The following is a 22,670-nucleotide window of genomic DNA, read 5'->3' on the forward strand; positions in this document are numbered from 1 at the left end:
CCCCTCACAGATAGGTGACACTCCCACAGCTAAGTGTTCTGCCCTCTGACTCTGTCTTTTCAACGTAAATGATAGGATATGTTGTGATGGTCGAACACATCTCACTTTTATTATAAGCTTTCGACACAGAAACAGTCTGTTCTGAGCAGGGCTGAAATAGAGGGGTTTATAGGCATGCTGAAATACAGGATCAGATTGAGGGCAAGACATTTCAAAAGTTCAAGTTGCAAGTTCACATCAAGCTGGACAGAATATGACAGCCCGGACAGGAAGTCAGACAAGGAAACGCACAGAACATCCAGTCAATTTCAAAATAAAACACAATATACGGACTCGTGATTGTATTTTTCATCACTTTATCAACATTACGTCAAAACAGGAACTGAATGAACAACAATGCATCCTCAGAAAGACAAAGCAACATGTTGTTTGCATGTTTTTCTCTTTATTCCCGCGGGATCTTGTTGTTCTCCTGTGATGTGTCATGGCTGCGCTCCGCTGCGCTGACGTCGCAGAAACAGATCCAGTGTGAATGGGCGCGAGCCGTCCGATGCAGCAAAACCGTGGCGCTGACGGACCACGGCGCGTACGGAGTATGTGTGAATTGCGGGAAAGACATGTTTTGGGAAGCTCTGAGACTTTTTTAAACTTGTTGAAAATGAGTATAAGAGTATAAGCATAAGGGCTGGAGTAAAACTAGTTTACTCAATTATCCTGCTAGTAGTTATTAAGTTACTTATTTAAGCATATTTAAGCAAAAATCTTGTTTAAACATTATAATAAAGACAGCTGAAACAAACCTTATGCATATGTGTTGTTAAGACATTACACATTTCACTCCTTTGCGATTAAGTTTACAGTTCCTATTCACTTTCCATTTAATTGGCAGAGTCTCCACTTTCCTTTCAAAATAAAAGCCTTTAAAAAAAAAAAAAAAAAAGCAAATGGGACAACATAGGCTTAAGGCAGCAAAATAAAGGCGTCACAAATAAGGTTTCTTATGACTTTATCTTTTCTAAAGCTGAAACCTGGTTACTTTTAATATTCCTCAGTGAGCATCATATATGATGTATGGAAAAATGTATGCACATTTTGATGATGGCTTTGGGCTTGTTTACTGCAAATCACAGCCGTGCAGTGCTGGTAAAGCAAATTAGCTAAGTCTTGGATCTTTATCTTATCTGCATATTTTTAATAGGTGTTATTACTTGATATTACCTCATGAATATTTCACAGTATTACAGGGTTATCATAGATTGCACAAACTATAACTTGTCTCTCTGTCTTTCTCTCGCCACCTCTCTTTAGCCATGGGAGTGCTTATGTCAAAGAAGCAGCAGGTGGAGAAGGTGCAGAAGTGCAACGCCGTCGTCTCCGCCTTCCAAGCAACTGTCAAGGAGCGCGCCATAGTCAAACAGATAGAAGAAGTGGAGGAAGCTGAAGCCAAATCTTCAGCCAGTCCTGACGAAAAGAACACAGAGGAGGCAGAGAAAGAGGAAGCGGACAGTACCGCAGGCCCGTCAACCTCCCAACAGGCCACAGCGTCAGCCAGAGATGAGTGTAAGGTCAACCAGGAGGCATGGTCGAGGTTACGGGACGGGAAAGGAGTGGAACCTGAAGATATGGACAAGACCCACCAGCTCACACCGCCTGCTTACGTGCGACCCAAAAGGGAAGCCGATGATGACCAGCCCATAGAGATTGAGCTGGAAAATAAAGAGCAGGTATTATGGGATGGAAAGTGGTTGCTGTTGATCCTAGTCTGTATCACATCGAATAAAGAACACTGCGTGATTTGAAGCAGAAATATATACAGTACATATATTTTTTAAAAAAGCATTTTACTTTGAGAAAACATGCACTTTTAAATCCCCAAGCCCCGGGATTAGAGAGATGTCTGCAAGATGTCAAAGAATCTCCATGGCAACAGCAGCCTATTACCCCCCTCCCCTCAAGTTAGGCATGACAATAAAGCAGTTCAGACAGGCGGAGAAGGGACTCTTAAGCTTTATCTAAACACCCTTGTTGAAGGTGAAAAAGTATGAGTTTTATTGTAAGGCTTTTTATTCCCACACACTATCTGTGATGTGTGTTGTTGTTGTTGTTGTTGTTGTTGTTGTGCACTCTTCACAGTGTGCATCTTGTGGGTGGGCTGAGAGAGCTGAGAGTGACCAAATCCAGGGTGACTCTGACTAACAGGGGGTAGAGTTCAAAGGGGCACCGACACCATCAGGGTTTTTTTTTTGCAGAGAGTAAACATTGCCTGGCAACTTGCTGAACTGTTAATGCTTCACTTCATCAAGAGGTAGAGAATTAAAAGAGTCCAGTTACAGATTTGGGAAGACTAAACCTGATCCCAACGACGGAAAAACAAAATCTGAGATGGTATTTACAGGCAAGGTGTTGCATACTCAAAATGTTAATTTTGGTTCCAGTTTTATTCTCTCCATGTAGGCCTCTTCCCAAATGTCAATGCTGTCATGATTACTGTTATGCTGATGACACTAAGTTGTATCTAGTTGTTGATGCTAAAGATAGGATCTCAAAAGGAAAAAATAATTCCCCACATGAAACAAACCAATAGACTTACTTCACTATGCGCTAATAATTTGAGCAATGCATTCATTTGTTTAGTAGTATTTTTTATTTATTGTGTCCGTTTGTGTATTCAGCTCATCTTGGTAGTATCTTTGTCATTAATTAATCATGTTTAATATGTTTTCCCATGAAATTCATTTACATTTAGTATTGCAAACAAAAAAATGCAAAATCAATAACTATTTGGGACTAAATTTCTTCCTCATTTCACACACATAATTCGTTACTCACAAATCAGGGGGGTGGGACATTCTATGTTCTATGTTCCATAGAACATAGAATGTGTCCACTGATAGGTCAATAAATTGCCAATCAATTGCTCCCACTATCAGCTCTGTCTCAAGGTCCAGTAAACAAAGTATATTGCTTTAAAGACAGTGCAAACATTGCCTGTGGAGTCGTCCCTCTCTGAGCAGGTAGCTCTTCGTTGGAGTCTTATAGTTGAGTTCCACCAGCTATAAGACTCTGCTGACGCGCAGAGCTGTGCTGAGGGGACACTTTTCCCCGTTTATTGTGAAGTTTATTGTGCAGTTTATTGTGCAGACTTTACAGATGTGAGTTTCAGTGTTGGCTCCCTGCCTGTAACAAGCCCTAAGAGAAGAAAAACAAAAAAACACAAACACTAAGTCCTGCGTTTACAACGCAGACCATCTCCAAACGTAGAGATTTTACAGTATGTGCCAGGTTTGTGCCAAACTGATTTAACCCTTTATTACATTAACAGAAAATTAGAAATAGATGTACAATTTACAGACAGATAAATACATGTTTTTGTGATCCACAGGTGGAGTTGTTGTCATGATCACTGGAACCTTTGTTAGTGAAAAACAGTGGCGCAGCTGACACCATCTTTTAGAATTGGTCTTGGTTTGTGAATGAGATGATTTTCATACTGATGCTCATTTGCATAGAAAGGGACCCCATACAGTATATCTTTTGCCCCAACTAACTGCACAACAGCTCATTAAAATACATGTGACTAGCACTGCCACACAGAGATGTTGATATGCTTTGCAGCCATTCAGGGTTTCTATTAAATCTTTGCTTGTGCTCTGTGAACTAGTCCTTGCCTTTATGTCTCACACACAAAAGCTACAGAGTCCTTTTGAGAATAAGGCCTTGCAAATCTGTAAAAAAAATATAAATCATGCTTCAACAGGTGAGTTTTAGGGAAAGTAACTGAGTACTGTCATGCTCCTAAGGGCTTGAACCCTCAATGTTTCAACACACCGTTTTCTTTAGTATAAGCTGATCTAGTAGAACTCATCTTTCTCTCTATGCCCTGCTAAGTTTATGAGCAGCTACAATATGCTGTTCTACACAGGAATCCTGGTTAGACAGTGTGGCGTAATGAAACTTTAAGCCTGGAGGGCTTCATTTTATGATAACTCCCAGCATGTTAGGGAGTTGATGAATGAACATGTCTGCCCGTCTAAGCCCCCGTTGAAGGCTTAGATTGCGTTTGGAATGGGACTATGAAGACGGAAACTTAAATGATTAAACACTGCCATCAGGTCACAAGAGGTGGGCCGTAACTCTAGGATTAAGCTGTGACTTGGGAAATTAGACGTGTTGGCTGAGATGTGTCTACAGCCCCTGAAGCCTGTGCTTCGCTCCTGAAATAAGGATAAGAAAACACCAGCAAGGATAGAACTCAGTGTGAACATGAGGTTATCCAGCCATGGCATTCCACAGTCATCTTCCCTGGCTTGACATCTGAGTGTACTGTGGCTATAAATGGAGTCCACAGACAAGTTTAAGAAATACAGACAATGAACACGTCAGACAAAAATACAATTCTTTATTATGTGATATATCAGGCAGATATCATCTAATCTACCTAAGACCGTGAGCAGTGAATATGACACCAACAATTTATACATTATACAATCCCACAATCAAACCACACTCCTACGACTGAAGCCAAATTTCTCCCTTCTGGCCTGTCATTCAGAGCTTTGATGGACAGGATACACAGCAGTGCTTGTTTGTCTATGTGTTCTACCCAACCAAGATATTAGATCAAATAATCTACACATAATCTGACAGACACGTCTGTTTTTTCATCCTGCTCCCCAGCCACCGAGCGATGAGATGTGTGATGTGTGTGAGGTGTGGACGGCAGATGACCTGTATCCCTGCAGGATCTGCACTCGAGTGTTCCACGACGGCTGTCTGAGAGAGCTGGGCTATCTGCGCGCCGAGGCCCTGCAAGAGATGAGAGATACAGCCCACACTGTTACCGGCTGGAGCTGCTACTATTGTGTAAGTCTTCACAGCTCGCTGCCTTCAACATGAATGTAAACGCACGGATATATGCTGAAACAAATTACACCAAGTGGGTTATCGTGTTAATCAAACACAAGTGTTGCCTTTTTTTGTCTTCATTGAATCACAAAAAGTGATCTTGTTTTGACTTCAAAATAATTCAGTTATTTCGCCTTTTGATAAAGTCTACATGGCCAGTCATGGCAGTAATGACTAAGTGCTGTTTAATCACAGCAATCACAGGGTTCTGACATCTGACTGACAACACGTAATGTTGACAGCTCCACACTGGAGCAGCTGGAGCTGTTAGCTTTGCAGACAACTGTGCTGTCACACTGTGCTTGTTCTTGGAGGCCCATGATAGGATGTTCTGAAACCTCTCCCTGGAACACTTTGACAACCTGTTAAGATGTCAGTCACATTGACTAGACGACTGCTGAGCTACCTGCTAGCTAGCAGACAGAGCATTTTACCTTTTTTAAACATCAAACATTATACAGAGATGTGTATGAAGCTGCCACTTGTTATGCATCAACTTGCAGAGAAAAACAATAACTATACAACAACTTATAGCCATTTTTTTTTCACTGCCAACATTTGCCGTCGTAGCAGGGAATGCACAGGTGCATAACAATGGCTCTTGTTTCCTTGTACTTTCTGGGATGGTGAGTATGTTTGATAAACCTATAGGCTACAAGCATCAACATTGAAGTTGCTAATGAAAGTACTACAGTATTTCAGCAATTACAGCAGAGATTTGGACATGCAGTCTTTTGTTTCAGGCAACTGTAATTGTTGAATGGTTTCAAATGAAACATGTCCAGCAGCCGTTTTTCTGCTGTAAAAAACTGTAAGTGTTAAAATAAATGAGAACTTTTCCACAGAACAGTGTTACTGATTTAAAAACAGTAAAACAAACACCTAGCGCCTCAGATATTCAAGGTGCCGTGCCATGACTGATGCCTCTCTGCTGATCGCCACCTCATTGACGCATGAAGAGATCTGCTTTAATTCAGGCATAAACAGCTGAAGAGGGCTTTTGCTAAAGGACCCTTCAGAGCGGAGTAGGTGCTTCTCTGTCTTTCGCCAGCCCTGAGAAGCGAAATCACTTGCCAAATTTGTGCTTAGAGGAGGGGGGGCGTTTTCACACAATCTGAGGAAGGACACTGAAGGGTCCTCTGTCTCTGGCTGCCGGCTCCTTCAGTGTATGAGAGGAATGAGGGTGGAAGGGGACAATTCAGTGGGGGGGGGGGGGGGGGGGGGAGAGAGAAGTAGAGAAAATCTTTATTTAAATTGTGAATTCTAGGGAGGGCGGGAAAACCAGCTTCTTTGTTAGCACACATCAGTCAGCTGTTACAAATCCCCCCCTTCTGTGTATCTGACATTTCATTTCACACATGCATTTGGGACTGCTGCTGGCAGTGGACTGAGTTCCCTTGAATGTGGATTTACAGTCAGCCTTCAAAGTAGACGGCTGCATGTACTGTATGGCTCAATAGCATCCAATCAGATGCAGGAAAGGGTTCATGAAGTGTGACCCTTCTTTATAACAGTTCATATCTATGCTCGATGCTATCTGGTAGCAATCCTACGGGCTACGATCCCGGGGTCATGCCAAGTTCAAAGTTGAAGGTTCCCTTTAAAGAGTGACATGGAGCAAATAATTAATTGATTTAAGTTCTATTTTTAGTCTGCCATGGTGAATGCAAGTTCAGTACTTGTCCTGCATTAAGTCCATCTGCTTTTTAGTGGCAGGTTTCTAGTAAGGGAGTGATAAGTCTTATAAGAGCAGAAATGACGACAAATGTAACGAATACATCACAGACATGAAAGGAACTGTTGGTAGTGGCAACTGTTCGTCATTTGTGTTGTATTTTAAATGGCACTATATAATCTATTATATATTAGGCTATACTGTTGCATTATTTATAGTCACATTTGCAGGGGACATGAACATAAACCTACATTGATGCTGCTCTTGTGTTGCTGAAGATTTGAAAATGTGCACATGAAGAAACCCCTAATCTACATACTGCTGCTGTAGACTTTTTATGTGCTGTTGTTTGTTTACATTTATTTTTTATGGCGTTTTGCTAGCTCAATTCAGCTATACCTGGTACAATGAACAAATATTCTATTCTATTCTATTCTTTGGTTTATGTTACCTTTTAAGTCATACTCATCACATCTTCTACCGTTCACATTAGCATTTGACTTGAAGCAGCTTTGAAAACAATACTTTCCAGTCTAAATTTGGCTCATCTGTTTGAACATGATCAACGATGTCATCTGTCTGAAAGGGGACTAGTCTGAAGTATCTATTTTTGCATGCAGCCAAATCAAGATTAGAATGTGGTATTATTAAATTTACTCTCCAAGGGGACAATTTGAAGTCGCTAAGAACTTTTTAGGTGTTGTATAAACTCTTAAATCTCTTTGAAGGGTGCTCATTTTTGACACAACAATATAATTATAGCTTGCATGGGAGATAGACTGTTTCATTGCTTTGCAAGCAGTTTTTACAAAAGGTTATGCTTTATGAACATGATATTGCAGATGTCAGATGCACAGAAAGTATGTCTGGCATAGAATAGTGAAGAGAGCACTTTCCAGTATTATCATTCTTTCGTGCTTCACCAGGAATATGTACTGTATGTCAGATTGACTGTCATGTATGGATGGATACAATGGAAATTGAACTTAATTGAGATGCAGCACACTGAAAAACATCTAATAATATTATCAACTACACAATAGGAGAGATAGTATGGAGTGGTAAAGTAGATGGTTTTGAAATGTGATTCAACTAGTCGATAAATAGGACCTTAAGACATCAATGCAGGCTATAAGAGATGTGCTGTGTTGGAGATAATGGTGTAGCATATTGTGCATGGCTGAGAGGAAACACATCGCCTACTATTTCAAGGCTATTATCATAAATATACATTACAGACAATAACGACAGCAAGAAACATTTAAATGTTAAATATACAATAAAGATATAAAGACATCAGAGGTGGAACAGCACTATTTCATGTACTGTTTCTTTTTGAACTGCCTTTCCTTTCTTGAATTGTATCCATGCAGGTCTTTTTCATCAACCTTTGTGATTGTATAACTGCAGGGAGCAGATACTAGAGGGCCAGTGTACTGTAGCTATGTGGAAGAAAGCATGCAGGTTTCTTTGATGTGGAGTTGGCTGCTTTCCGGCGATAGCTTTCACTATGCTTAGGCATTTTATAATAATAGTTCCACTGTTAAAATTATACATTTCAAAATTGTCACAATGACACAAACAGTGTCCCAAACTGGATCCCTACATTTCTACTATTTTGGGGGGTTGGAGACAGGACACAAGTCTGTTTAATTCATTAGATTTTTTATTTCCATTTCCACTCCACACTTGGAGTTAATATGTATAGGTTAATACTGAATAATTCAGTGCACAAATTAATATATTAATAAAGGAAAGAAGTGGAAATCATACCATCCTATTCCTGTTTCCATTAGGATGCTCCAGAATATCAAGTTCGGCAAGCACTTGCAGATATTAGCTGGAAGGACTGAATAATTACTTCAACCATACAGTACGCACTTTTCATTTGTAAATGCTGCAGACAGTGGGGTAGTAAACCGTTGGCAGTTACTCTGATCTTGATGACAGGTTGGAGAAATGTTAGCACACATGTTCAGCCCCCAGTGGCTCATTTAATGAGACCATGTTTGTTAACGGATGAATCAAGCTTTTCTGCAGAGAAAAAGTTCTGTTAGGGGCAAGAGGGCTCCAAGAATAAGTTGAATAGAGACTCCAGCAATCATTGGATTCGTCTCCTCTGTTGTAGAACATAGACATAGTATTCTTTTCTTTATCGACAATCCCAATAGGTGTTTTTTTTTTATTTGCTTCCAAATATAGGGTTTCATTTGGAATTGATCATGTGGATTTTATGAAGCCCTGATAGAATAAAGGAGAAATATGTAACTCTGACATAGTGTTTAAAATTGGTACTGCAGTCCAAAGAGATTTGTCCGCCCCGCCCCCTCCTCAATCAATCAATCAGTCAGTCAATCAATCAATCAATCAATCAATCAATCAATCAATCAATCAATCAATCAATCATTCATAACAAGCGTTATCTGAAGAAGCTTTACAAAAGAGCATATGGGATAATATGCAGGAAGGATTTCTCTTTTGAATTCCTCGCGTTCCTGTTGTCCACCCTTCATTGCCTGAAGTGGAGGTCGGAGGCCGCTGAGCAGGCCGTGGATGAATGAAGACGGCTGTTGTTGTGGGGGCGACACAGTCCGATGGTGGTGGTTGGGCATCAGGGATGTCGGATGGTAGCAGTGTCAGATCACCTCGCTGTCACCTCTGTTTCCAATGAGTGAGAAGCTCCAGTCCCACTGGCTTTGTTGATATAGAAGCAATGTTTATCTAGCCGGCCCGGCCGCCCCCTTCCGGCCCCGCGACCGGTCCCTCGTCAGCAGCCATACCAACATCCGACTGTAAAGAAATGGCAAACATTCAGAGGGATTCAAGTGAAAACACTTATTCATTGCTGTTTCTAGCATTTTACAATCACCAAAATTATTCTAATGGTAAAAGAAGGCTAACTAGCAGTAGCAGTGCAAACTGCAAGCTACAAATTACTTTCGCCTACTCCGGAGTAGAATACAAGAAATATCTCCTAACAGAGGTGCATATCTTCGGGATATAAAAAATAACGCTTTAACAATGACATTACTAACAACGTCTTACTTACCTCGTCACTTGACATTTTTCCGTAAGAAAGCTTTTACAAGGGAAATGTTATCCACCGCTGGAGCTTGACTCCTTGCGAACGCGAGTTGAGGGGGGTTGGACTCGGAGGTGTGTTGCTGGAGTAGAGAGGGAGGCTACAGCGTGGAGGAGGTGTGGCCAAACAGCCGTTTGTTTTGATTTCATGCTGGTGCTCAAGGGCATCTACTGGATCATAAAATCGCATATAAAGCCTTTAAAGCAATGATAAAGGACAAATTGGAATTCACCTCCATCAGCATTAGGATAAAATAATGCACACCACTTATCTAATGAATAATAAACAAACAAACAAACAATATATAAATATAAAACATTAGTGTCTCCTGAGATTTTCATTCGCAGGATGTGAATCGACATGTCTTATTACATATTTTTATGTCTTTCATAATATGAATTCTGATCCTAATGACCCTCTTGGCTCAAACACAAAAAATATTTATATACAGTACATATTCAATTGAGTTGTGTTTTTAATTTTATGTAAGCAGTTATTTAAAAATATTTTCTGTCCCATTATATGGACTGTGATAAAATACCAAGCCTCATGGTATGCTGTACTTAAAAGTTTAAATTGAAATGATTTGGAAAACACCCCTATGAACAGAGAGTGGGATATAACTGCATTTTATGTGAATCACCTTGGAAACAGTCGTCCACAAAATGGATTTGTGATCGAAAACCTAATTTGGGACATAATCCAAACAATTAGCGCACTCTCACTTAATAAACATCAAGTAATACGCCACTTGACTATAATAGAAATTGTGTGAGGTTGAATTTTTTATGAAGTTTAATTTTCTGTCCCCATTTCACCCTTTTTTTTTACAGGATAATGTGAATCTACTCCTAACAGAGGAGGAGATGTACAGCCTTATGGAGACCTTCAATCAGTGCAAGATTATTCCAGGTGAGTCACTGACTCAAGATTAGAAAACACATTTTGTTAAAATGTACCAAAAGGTGGTTAGACTGTACTGAAATCATTTAGCATTGGGCAGTAAGGGAAATTTGTAAACATACTTTTAGCTTTCACAATGTTTGTTGGTGGATACTTTCACCACATTGGTCAAGACTAAAATATCCAAATTGTGATATCTATGGTTTGGTATCACTTGTAGAACCATAACCATCAACACTTTGCTCGATGACCCAGACAGAGTGTAATAATGTCATTCCACTTAGCCTTAGCTGCTCTTTGTATTAAGTGTAATTTTGTCAATGTTAACCTGATGTAAACATGCTAAAACAAATTTACATGGAAAGCATTCCATCTGCAATGTTAACATCATCCTTGAAAGCCTCTGAGCATACTGTTAGCATTTAGCTCAAACTGCACTCCTGAAACCACTGACTGTATAGCTTTTACAGACCTCTAAGGCCGTGGACTGTTTGTCTTTTTTTTTGTATATCCATAAGCCATACTTAGCCTCATTTAGTTTCTTCTTCACTTAACCTGAAATTAAAATTCCCTCATGCATAAACATCTGGTGGCACAATACTTGGAAGATGCTGACTACACCCCCCTACCCTCCCTTTTTCTGACCCAGTCTGTATGTCTTTTTTGAAAGAAACAGTTTGTGTCCCATTTCTGCTTTTCCTTTTTGTACTCTTCTGCACTTTGCTGTACATCTGTTTACGCCATGGTCTGATTAATTTGTTAGGGGACCAATGTTCTCGTATTCTGTATCTTGTTAATTAAGCATTAAGCATTTGCCATCAACTACTTTCTATGCAGTAGATAACTAGCCCAGTCTATCAGGCTTATGAACGTCTAGTACAGTTGGCAGAGGAAACACACAACATTTGTTAGAAAAGTATTCAGCTCACAGAGGAGTATACTGTCTACATATGTTTGCTCCCTTGTATTTTTTATCACATTGCCCAATGGGAGTTATTATGTTATTTCATCCAAATGTATGGTATTGTTCTGCTGCTTGGATTGAGTACAATCCGTGGGAGGTGGTCTTGCCTTTGTAGAGAATGAGTCATCGTAAGTTAATTATAACTGGAAAACTACTCCAAAACTAATTAAGTCTGACGGAATGAATTGTTCCTTGCTGCTGTAGAGTCATGCCTGGTGTCAGATGAGCTGCTGCAGTACCGCCACTTTGCATCCAAACAGCTATTCGATAAGGACCTGACTGATGAGCAGGAAGAGGAGGTCTTGTCCCAGTTTACAGCACTGGACCCCGAGAAGAAGGGTCACATTGAGTGGTCCGACTTCCTCTACTTTGAATCCCTTGCAGTATTAAGGAAGTTACGCACAGAGGTAAAGTATAAGAATGAAGAAAACAAGTGGCAGTTATACAGAACACAACTAACTTACAGTACACACTCGCTGATTTTGCTTCAGCATCCAATGGAGCCTAGAGAATTGTCAAACTTACTCCTTAAAGGAGATGCCCTGACTTAACAATGATCAATGTTGGACAGCATTATAGCAAGAACAAGGAAGACGGTTTGGGCATTAGAGAGGACAGAACCACCAAACGCAAAGACTCATCCATTCTAATGATTGTGTTCATCTCGAAGGATAACATACCATGGCCTATAGCTAAAAATGACATCTGTTATTTCATATTTTATATAATTTGTTGGTTTATTTCCACAGATCTTTCTAATCAAAATGTGCTGATTTTAGACAGTCTGAAATCATAATAAAATAAAGACATACTTCTTTATTTTATTCTTTCATTACTAGTGAACATGCTACACATGTTACACAGGTTATATAGACCAGGAATATTTAAAAAAGCACAACCAGAATCCTATGGACATGCACTAATGGAGATACTCCAGAGTAAGGGGCTGCACATGGAAGAGTTGGGGGGGTTTGGTGCTCTGCTCAAGGGTAACTGGTTTAAGTACAGTCCAGGGAAAAGAACTGACACCTCTCAAGCAACCAACCCAAATTCATACTTTGGTCTGTACTGGGACTTAAACCAGCAACTCTCTGTTTTCCCAACAACAGTGTCAACCGACTGAGCTAGTGCCGCCCCTAAAACTAGAATTTATGGCCTGTGATTAAATAATTGAGAATTATTTAGGCCAAAGACATGCTCCCTATAAATATATTTTCCAGGCCCCTAAAATAACATCTATCAAAATATTAAAAGAGGATGGAAACTCATAGCTCATAGCTTTATCTAAAAACACTGTTTTGATGTCATTTTCCCCAGAACTCCCTTGTGCGTCTGTTGACTGCCAAGGAGAGAGACACTGCACGGTCAGTGTTCAAGGGCCTGGTCCTGGATAAAGACGGAGTGATCACAAGGGCAGAAAGCCGCCAGGCCCAGCAGTCCTGGTTCCACAAGCTCAACAAAGAACCACAGTCTTGCAATGTGAGGTAAGCACACCAAATGAGAGCCATCAAACACCAAGCAATGCATAATACAATTCAAACTTGGAACATTAGTTTCACGACACAAAGGTATTCTATATCTAGACTGAGATTAAAGGCAGATATCTATGTACAAGTCTGGCAGGATTTTGAGGAGTCAGGATCTCATCAGTATGCATCTGCAGCTGGCAGAGGAAGAAAATGGTTTTCTGCTTGGGGAATAGAGATAGTGGGAAGGGCGTCTGGCAGCAAAAAACAAGCTGTGTTCTTTCCCCATTACATATGCGTCCTCTGGTTAAGAATTATACAGCAAAAGTGTCCACTTTCATTGCTTTGCAGATGACACTATGCTTTACTTGCCCTGTATGTATCAAATGGTATTACATTCAGAAAGTATTCTGTGTTTTCAGCATCAGTGTTAGTGTATAGAGAACTTGTGCAGTCATAGAAAGATTTATTGGTGGCTGCAAATCATCAAGAGCCAATTAAGTAATGAAGTCAGATCTGAGTCATTCTGTTATAATCTTCTCTGCTGCCTGATTTAGTTAAAGCTCCACTCAGTGATTGAGTGACAGGGCCACTTTTAAATTTATAGGGATGCTGAACTGTGATTTCAAACTGAACTTTGAAACATGATAACTGTCCCATAGGACTTGGAATGATTCTTACCAACACTAGGCCTACATAGAAGCATCCAATCAATATAGTAAGACTTTATAAGAGCTGCATATATCTACATTTACAGACTCTTCTTTATTTCAGAATTTCTTTTATTAAAAAAAATTGCTTTAACACCATAGTGAGTAGATGAATAACACAAGTTATGAACCTATTTGTTGGCATGTTAAAAAAACAACAACAACAACAACAATCAAATTTGGTACATTTGCTGCTTCTAGTGAGATAAATATCAAGAATTATTACCAGAATTGTTCACCTCCTTTATTATCTATTTGGTAAATAACTTCACTGTTGTAATTATCTCTCATAGCTGTCATTGAATAGCAGACAGCCTTTTCAAGCATAAAGTGCTAAAAAGTCACTGTACATTTCCTGCTATGCTCCAAACAGCAGAACAACAAAGTTAGCAACTAGCTGGGAAATATGATGAAGAACTGATCACATAAAAAGCCAACTATTTCCCTCCCATGTACAGTCTGAGAGACTAAATAAAGAACTTAAAGAAAGTAAATAATGGACTTGCTCTTTAGTGAGATACTAAAACAACTCCATAAAAAAGAGAAGAGTTATTGCAGGTCTGATGATTGTTTACCACTTTGCTATGATTGGCACGTTGATGAATCTGCAGCCCATTTATACTGTAAATCTACACCGGCAGACGCTCTTTGAGGAGAAAGGTTTTAAATCACAACTGGAGCCAATCAATTAATTGTACTTTCCCGATGTGCTCTGTCATTTAGAAAATGTGAACTGTGAGTCAGTAAGGCATGCACTTAGTAGCTTTTGCTGTGTCACCCCAGCAAAGTCAATCTCGTGTCTACATGAATGAACTACAGTATGAAAAGTCAAGTCACAATTTCATAAGGTTGCAGGGCTCAAACTGCTGAGGTTTTGTCTGTAAAACAAAACAAAACAGCAAAGCATATTCAGGATTTGGAGATTGAGGAACGAAGTTATGGCCTATTTGTTGTACTCCAACATTATCAATTACATACCTAAGAGCCTGATTTACTAACACACCACATACTGTATTGTTGTGGATTTATGTCCCCTTGATTACAAGACAAACCTTCTTTTTTAAAGACTATTTTTCTGCATTTGGCCTCAAATCTTTGCCTCCATTCAGTTAACTTTGCCTTCTTCTGAGCCACTTTGCCCCACCACGGCAGCTGTGAATGACAGCTGGCCTCAGTCAGCACACTCGCTTTGCAGATAAGTGGGCCACCTACTGTTGTATACGTATATTTGCATTTACAAGTAAAGACCTCCAAATAAATACTCCAGGTAAACGCAGATTTTACAATGAACATGAATCAGGCATGAACCCACGGAGAGTTCAGGGTTAAACCAGCTTGTTTTCCTAAAGATTTTAGCATTCAGCATGGAACATGTCCTCTTGCAAAGTATGCCAAATTGAAACTACAGCTATGACCCTTAAGGTATCTATTTTAACTAAAATGTTGCCAAGGTTGTGTAGGACAATCCAAATACGTTCAAAGCTCTTTTTTTTTATCTCCACATTGATTTGGACATTGAGTTTCTGTCACTATGATGACACTCTGGGGCTTGTTCAGAATTTTTTTTTTAATGCTGCACACGTCTAAACATGTTGCCATTCTCCTGAGTTACTTAAAGTGCCCTTGAAATGAAAAATGTATTTCCCTGGTTTTAATCTAGAGTTCCTCTGTTTAATCCTCATTTACCTGCCAAATATATTTCAATAAAGTTTTATTTGAGTAATTTTACATCAAAACAGCCATATTTTCCAAGACTGTATGTCTGCATCCTGGTGCTCTCTCCTCTGTGTGCTCTTGTCTGGATGCCTGAAGCCGAGCCCCATGAGCTTCTAATTTTCAACATAAAGCTCCGGAAATAAAAATATCTGTAGTGTACATGTGATATATTACAAACATACCAGGTGCTTATACATTCGAGACTAAATAAAAAATAAGCAATTTCGGCAATATATATAAGCACACAGCTCAATCACCAGCGTCGGTTCAGCTGTTGAAAAAAACAGCGCTCTAAAACTCTCTCCCTCTGCGTGACTCATTTGAACGTCTTTTCATTCACACATTAATTTGGGCTTCTTGTAAACCTCGGGCGCATGACTCTTAACTCTTATCTTCTTTTGGCGTGGTGGTAATGTTTGAATTAATCATAGACTGTAAATATTAATTAATGCGTGAGTTCCTAAACTTCTTCTTGACCCAGCGGAAGAGGAGCGGGGCGCCAGAGCGTATGAGACAAGAGGACACAGACGAGAGAGCGCCAGGATGCAGCCATACCCGACTCATATTTTCTCTGCCTGTAAAACTTTTCAAATGTCTGATGACTGCACTCAGAGACATTTACAAATTTTTCGACTAATCAAAAAGCTTTGTTGAAGCTCACGATCCAATCAAAATTCACTCCAACATTATGTCCCACCTTCTCTTTTGTGATTGGTTCTATCCCGTATCATGACATGACACTCAAAGTTTTGTTTCAAGGTGTCTCCAAAAGTAAATAAGATTACTATGTTTTCAAATGTGGACGATCACTGAAGAATGGAGGGCAGTGGGTTTAGCTGGCAGAATGCAATAAAACAAAGAGTGGAACACAGAAACCACTTGAATGGAGCAATACAGTGATCTTCCCTTTATCCAGTCCAATATAAGTTAGTGATGTCTACAAGAGTTATTTAAAATAATGGAAAAATAAAAATAAAATGTTGCATGTTCCTCCTCTCATATTACAGATGCTCGAGCATTTTCCGTTTTCATTAATGTCTTCTGTACTTATGTCGCAGGTACTTAGTTATTGTCAGCTTGTGCTAAGTGAGACAGAAGTCTTGCAAGTGTGATATTATCAGCTATGAGATTGATGGTGTTGATTGCTTTGCTTGAAAATCCATTGAACTGTTGTTTTTTTCGTTATTGTTTTGTTGTTGGAGTGCTCCTCAGGTAGACTCAGCACAGAGCTGATTGTGTTTTCAGATCAATCAATGTTCAACGCCTGAAATTGCTACAGGGTATAGACACAATAGCTTCAACATTATGTACAGTGCAGGGCGATCTAATAGAACAACCCTGCATCAAACACTACCACTGCAAGGCCTTTTTGTTGATACTGGATCAAAGGAGACACTTTATAACGCAATCTGGTGAAACTTCACCACAAAGAAGAGCCTGGAAAATGGCCGTAGAGATGAATCAACCCCTCTCTGATAAAACCATAATGAAATCCAAAACCTATAGCAACCATCAGAAAGCTGTTTTCCTTGATGATTCTTTTGTGCTGGATTTCACTGAACAGCTGTTGTTTTCATGTTTTCCATCCTCATGCCTTGACTGTAAACAATATTTATGCCAGAATTATTAACACTCAACATTGCACAATAAATTAGATGCTAATAAATAAATAAAACCTCACTGCTCACCGTTTTACACTTACGGACCGACCTCATCAGAGTGATAATGAAAAGGGAAATAAGCTCTGATTGACTCTGAGGTTGTATATGTGATCTCTGTGTATTTGTGCGTTATTGGCTGAACAAGCGTCCAGATTCTCTCATGCTGAAACGTATAAATACAAAGTGAACTTTGTGCTTCAAAAATGTGGGTCTGCACTTGATGGAATGTACTTTTCACTACTGTTCCGTGTTTACTGTTTGTGTGTTACATGTGTGCACGTGTTTCATTACTGCGTATAACCTCCTCTGCTGTGAAATCTCACCTGCTCTACCATATCATTCCTCTCACCTATCCAACACATGGCATTCCTCACAGACTCATGGGACTCTGCTCTCCTATTAATTGTGGGTGAGTGTGACTCAGCACTGCATGGCGTCTCTCCCTTTTCCCCCCAAATCAACATCATCAGGCATGCTGCAATCCTCAAGTATTCTCAGACAATCCCTCAATTTTTCATTTCATTCGGCATATACGTAGCAACTTCCTCTTGAAAAGTAAAGAGCCCTCTTAACCCCAAACTGGATCTGATTCTGATCATGCAGCAATGAAAGATGCACGCTTCATTGAACGGAGCTTTATGAGGTGAATGGGAGCCCTACACATTATCAGGTCTTGATTTTTCTGAGGCATGAATAAGATTCCGGCGGGCCTCTCATTATAGGGATTAAACGAAAGCCTTTTGTTCTCTTTAGGGAAGCTCCATCTGAAAAGCCCATTTATCACTTTAAGAGGATGCAGTAGGGCAGAAGGTTGTGAGTGCGCTTATAAGGTCCACACATAACGCTCAAATACAGCCTCACTCAAGCTCATCAAAAAGAAAATATGAAATGAGTGTGGGGGGGGGAGAGACTCCCCTCTTTTTGATCGCTGAATTATAGACATTCACCAACCACAGTGTGAGAGTGAAATGGAGCTTTAAATGTTGCATCAGTCAGAAGGTTCAAATCAGGTAGCGCATTAAGGTATTTTGCACTCATCTGCTGCCTCCATTACTGCACTGGCAGCTGGGAACTGAAAATAATTAAAGTGACGTTGAAAGCTGATGCTCGGGAGATGTTTGGGTTAATGACTGTTGGCAGTCGCCCTCTCAGACAGATGACAGTCTGTAGGACTGTGAAGGAAACAGGATATGACAGTAAAAACACATTGTATTCTGTGCAATATCAACTGTATGGAAATGATGTTAGAACACTCTTCAGAGTAGCTAGTCGCCTTAAATAATGAATACATTCATTTAAACCCATGGTTTAAAACAATGGGTCCTAACCTGTTTTTCTTTGGAGCCCACCCCGACTTGAGTATGAAAAGCTGAGACAAAGGAGAGGGAAATAGTACTACATGGCAATTTTGCATCTGTTCTGATATTTTCATTGATAATAGTCTATTTTCTGGTACAAGCTAAACATTTATTTTGAAAATCCCAACGAGATAAGCGTATTCTTACCAAACCAACTTTGTATGAACAATCCAGTCAGTGGGTTTTCATGATTTTAGTTAAAATGTGCAAATCTAATTTCAATGACCTGGCAGCAGACAAAGCCACCCCAAGATATTTGGCGCCCCCACTAGAGGGGCTCAGACCCCAGGTTGGGATCAAATGGTTAAAATAATCAAACTCTTAAAATAAGTTATACATTTGGATAAATAGAAACTTAAATAAAACATGAAACACAAATATAATTTTGATAATAATTCATTATAGAGTAACATTAGCAAGACATTAGCAGGACATTTTCCGTGTAACAAAAAACATAATAACATAGTTTATTTGGCCCATCGAATGCAATGTCCCTCCATTGATTGTTGTTGTAGCCGAATATCTAACTTGTACTTTTCTGTGTGTTTTTAATCCTTTGTCCCTCGTTACAGTATAAGTCATGTTGGCCCCATATGTGAGAGCAGTCCTGCCAGCTCTGGAAGTGAACGAAGCAAGACTGATGAAAGCAGGTTTGTCCTCTCTTTATTTTCCTTGAGTTCATCTGAGGAGGGGCAAAATGTTATTGATCAGTAGCTTAGTATAAAACAGCCTTGCAGTAATGACTAAGTGGTGAAGACTCTCTTTGCCTGCAGCTTTCTATCAGTCTTACAGTTTACATAATCTTGTTCACCCTGTTTGAATAAGCCAGACATTTCCCCTGGACCAGCCTACAATATGGCTCCTGTGACCTGACAGAGGTCCCCATTGTCCAAAGGCAGTAAATATTTCACTGGCAGCAACTATGGAACACATTTCAAGTGAAGCATTGCAATAAGACTGCAGCACTGGCAGCTCCTTTGCCCTAGCATATGACCTGGAACTGACTTTCTATCTGTAGCCAGATAATGGAGACAAATCCTTTTTGGCATATCATTACTTCTGAGACTTTTCTTCATGCCCCATTACAAGAATTTGCAATAATTGAAGCTAATGCCCCAGCACTACAGTCAGCCATCCACATGGGAACCAAAAATTCCAGAGAGCTACACAAGAGAGTCTTACTACTGTAAATTGAATACTAATTAGCATTAGCATGCTCTGAAAGAGGCCTGACAAACACTCATTTTTATAAATTATTTTTTTCAAGGCTGAGTGAGGCAAATAAAGCAAAAGTGAAGCCAAATACTTTCTATAATGATATCAGCAAGTCAAGTACTGCTTGATGACTGTATTGTACTGCAAAGCCATAAATCAAACATTTATTACAATTTTTTTAACCCAATTTTAAAATATAGCTGTTTTGTGTAGACTTTAGGGAATATAACGCAGCATTAGTAATCAGTACAATTTGTTGTTGGGGACATTTTTTAGCCTTGAATAAATGCACATTTCTGGGAGGGAGAAAAGTATGGTGTATACAATTGACTCAAAAATGGTATTATTCAGCTACAGGGTTTATTGTTGTTTAGGAATATGTCACAAAGTGCAGACTGTGGCTCACTGATGAATTTTTAAAAGTGTATGCAATACAATAGAGCTGTATGCCACAGAGGAATAACATTATAAAAGCCTTCGGCTGTCGAGGCTTTGGGGACAGTTAACTCAGAGTTTGTTTTGGTATTAATTATAGACAAAAAGAAAAATATAGAAAGACTACAAACTATAGTTAAACAAGCCTTTTCCTTTTTATTTTATTTTAGGTGTTTTATTATACATTACTCTACATTATCCTCAGTTTACAACCTTGTCCCTACCCCTTTTTCTAGTCATTTGCAAGCAGTGTTTTTCACTTCCTCTCTCTATTTGACAGGCCAGTGACCTGGGCAGACTTTTTAAGGGAGAGCGCCATCTATATCGTGGCTGCAAGGCCGAATAGTTCTGCCATGCACATCCGTCTGCCTCTATAGTCCAGGAGCCTCGACTGCACCCAGCAGAGAGCAGGAGAGAGATAGAGGGTGAGCCCTATAGAGCCTACAGAAGAGTGACTGCACGGTGACGTAGGGACTGCAACCGAAAGGAACAAGATGAAGCACTGAGAGACAGCAGATCAAGCCATCGACAGAATCTCTCCTCCTCTGCGATACCTTAAAACCCACAACACTGACAACACACACACACTCACACACACGCTTGACTGACACACACATCGCAAGTGACAGCAGCTGTCACAGGACCAAACTCAAAAATCTGACGGCTTCCAACAAATATGAGAGAGATAGGAAGCGAGGAAGACAAAACCACCTACTCATGAATAGTCAGTCAGTGCTGAAAGTTTTGAGAGCAAAAGAATCATGCACACTATCAGACAAACTCACACTCTGCATTTAACGTTAAACACTGCACTCTGTGGCCCTCTGACTTCATAACACACCTCTCTATGTTCATTCCTTTTGGCCTAATCTTGTCCTAATTATAGTTACATGCTGCTGTAATGGGATTGTGTTATTCACATTCAAAGTTGTTATTCACACTACACAGAGGCACATGTAAAGTCATTATTTGTACTGTTTGAAAAAAAAACTGGATAGGCTTTTTCGGGAGGAGATGAACCCTGCAGCTGCCATTATCAGAACATATACCAAACAGGAATGAAAGCTATCCGCGTGCATATTATAAGAACTACAATTCATACTAGTATAAATTATTATCATGCATTAAAAGCAGTATTTATTCCTGTATCCTCTGATATATCCCCCCCCTCCCCCGCATTCTCATTCAAGAATCTATGTTCCTCTGAAGTACTAACTGTGAGAAAGGATGTGAAGTGAATGTTAATGAAAGCTAACCCATTAATCGATGTGTATATATACTGCCATATAGTACATTTTGTCCCTGTTGTACTCAGAGCTGCACATAGACAAGGTGGAAACATCCGCCCTCTGGTTCTGCTGTCATTATTTGCACTGAGGGAATGAGCTGTAGACAGACTACTGTTTGACATAATCACTTTAATGATATACTGAAGTGGAAGATGTGGTGCAAACACATGCCTTTGTGTTAATATACTGAAGCACTGTTTAAGAATTGTGGCTGGAAGTCTATAATGTTCAATTTATACAAGTTAAATGCACATAAACCTGCTCATAGAATCACTGGAAACGTACTGTAACAACTAGAACTTCATTAAGTGTCGATGCTGTGTATTGAAGGCTCCGCCATGATGTGAATGAAGTGTGTTATTGACATGGTTGGTGATGGTCTGAGGGATATGTCACATTGCTGAAATAAATGCATGGCATTTACTCTCCTTCAAGAGAATTGTGGTCGTGTGTTATTTCTCATTTAGTTCCAATGCAGTCAAAATAAATAAATGAATGAATGAGCTGATAAAAACAAGCATTGCAAATACAGTAGCTATGTTTAATATGGTTGAAATGAATGACACAAAGTCTGAATATTAATATGAATATATCAGTGTTGTATTGACAGAATGTGAAAAATATATTTTAAATGTATGAAAATGTGCATATAAAATGATCATTTGATTTAACATTGAGCCCATTGCAACCGCTTGCCAACCAACGTCTACGTGACACAGGTCTACATTTGGAGATGGTTTATCAAAACTAGTTTCTTTCTGGTTTTGTCAACTGTTTCAAGTTACAAACTTATCCTCTTCCTTATTTGTTGGACTCCTACTGCGTCTGTAATCTCTTCCTACAGCATCAGTAGCTAATTAAGTTGATTTAGTGGTTTAGTCAAATGAAGACCAACTTCCACACCTCTGGGTAACTTGGTCATGTCCCCATAACTCTGACTAAACATGAAGTTTGACATATAAAAAAATATTTATCTTTAAATACTCTTATTTTATTGGCTCATAAACATCTCATCAGCTAATAAGGATGCTACATTTTTTTTTGCCTATGACATTATCTTTGTAGCCATCATGTGGGTGTTGTGCTGGAAAGCCAATAAGTGGAAGAAAGGAAAAAGTGAGATCCAAAGGTCACTTGAGTTTGAGGTTAAACTAGACCAATGATGTGAATTCACCACAAGAACATGGAAAAACTTGAATTTGTATGGGACTGAATGAGACTGGGGAAAAAGGACATTTTTTAAATATGCAATCGTTATCATTGAAATGCATGGTCCATATGCTAGACTGCA

The 22,670-nt window shown here is 39.5% G+C and overlaps 1 protein-coding gene across 2 annotated transcripts in view; it reads left to right on the forward strand.

Moving 5' to 3' along the window:
* phf24 (PHD finger protein 24) overlaps positions 1 to 21,818 on the forward strand; it is a 38,806-nt gene extending 16,988 nt beyond the window's left edge. Inside the window, exons 2-9 of one of the 2 annotated variants that reach the window (XM_029276746.2) lie at positions 1,309 to 1,724; positions 4,678 to 4,863; positions 10,496 to 10,574; positions 11,734 to 11,936; positions 12,847 to 13,013; positions 17,459 to 17,491; positions 19,013 to 19,090; positions 20,371 to 21,818. In XM_029276746.2, the coding sequence (XP_029132579.2) occupies positions 1,311 to 1,724; positions 4,678 to 4,863; positions 10,496 to 10,574; positions 11,734 to 11,936; positions 12,847 to 13,013; positions 17,459 to 17,491; positions 19,013 to 19,090; positions 20,371 to 20,467 (1,257 nt within the window). In that variant the 5' untranslated portion in view covers positions 1,309 to 1,310 and the 3' untranslated portion in view covers positions 20,468 to 21,818. The remainder of the gene's footprint in view (positions 1 to 1,308; positions 1,725 to 4,677; positions 4,864 to 10,495; positions 10,575 to 11,733; positions 11,937 to 12,846; positions 13,014 to 17,458; positions 17,492 to 19,012; positions 19,091 to 20,370) is intronic. The other variant, XM_020630577.3, reaches the window with a different exon arrangement.
* The last annotated feature ends 852 nt before the right edge of the window (positions 21,819 to 22,670 follow it).

This window comes from Labrus bergylta, chromosome 17 (genome assembly GCF_963930695.1).
Source record: "Labrus bergylta chromosome 17, fLabBer1.1, whole genome shotgun sequence".
NCBI lineage: Eukaryota > Metazoa > Chordata > Actinopteri > Labriformes > Labridae > Labrus > Labrus bergylta.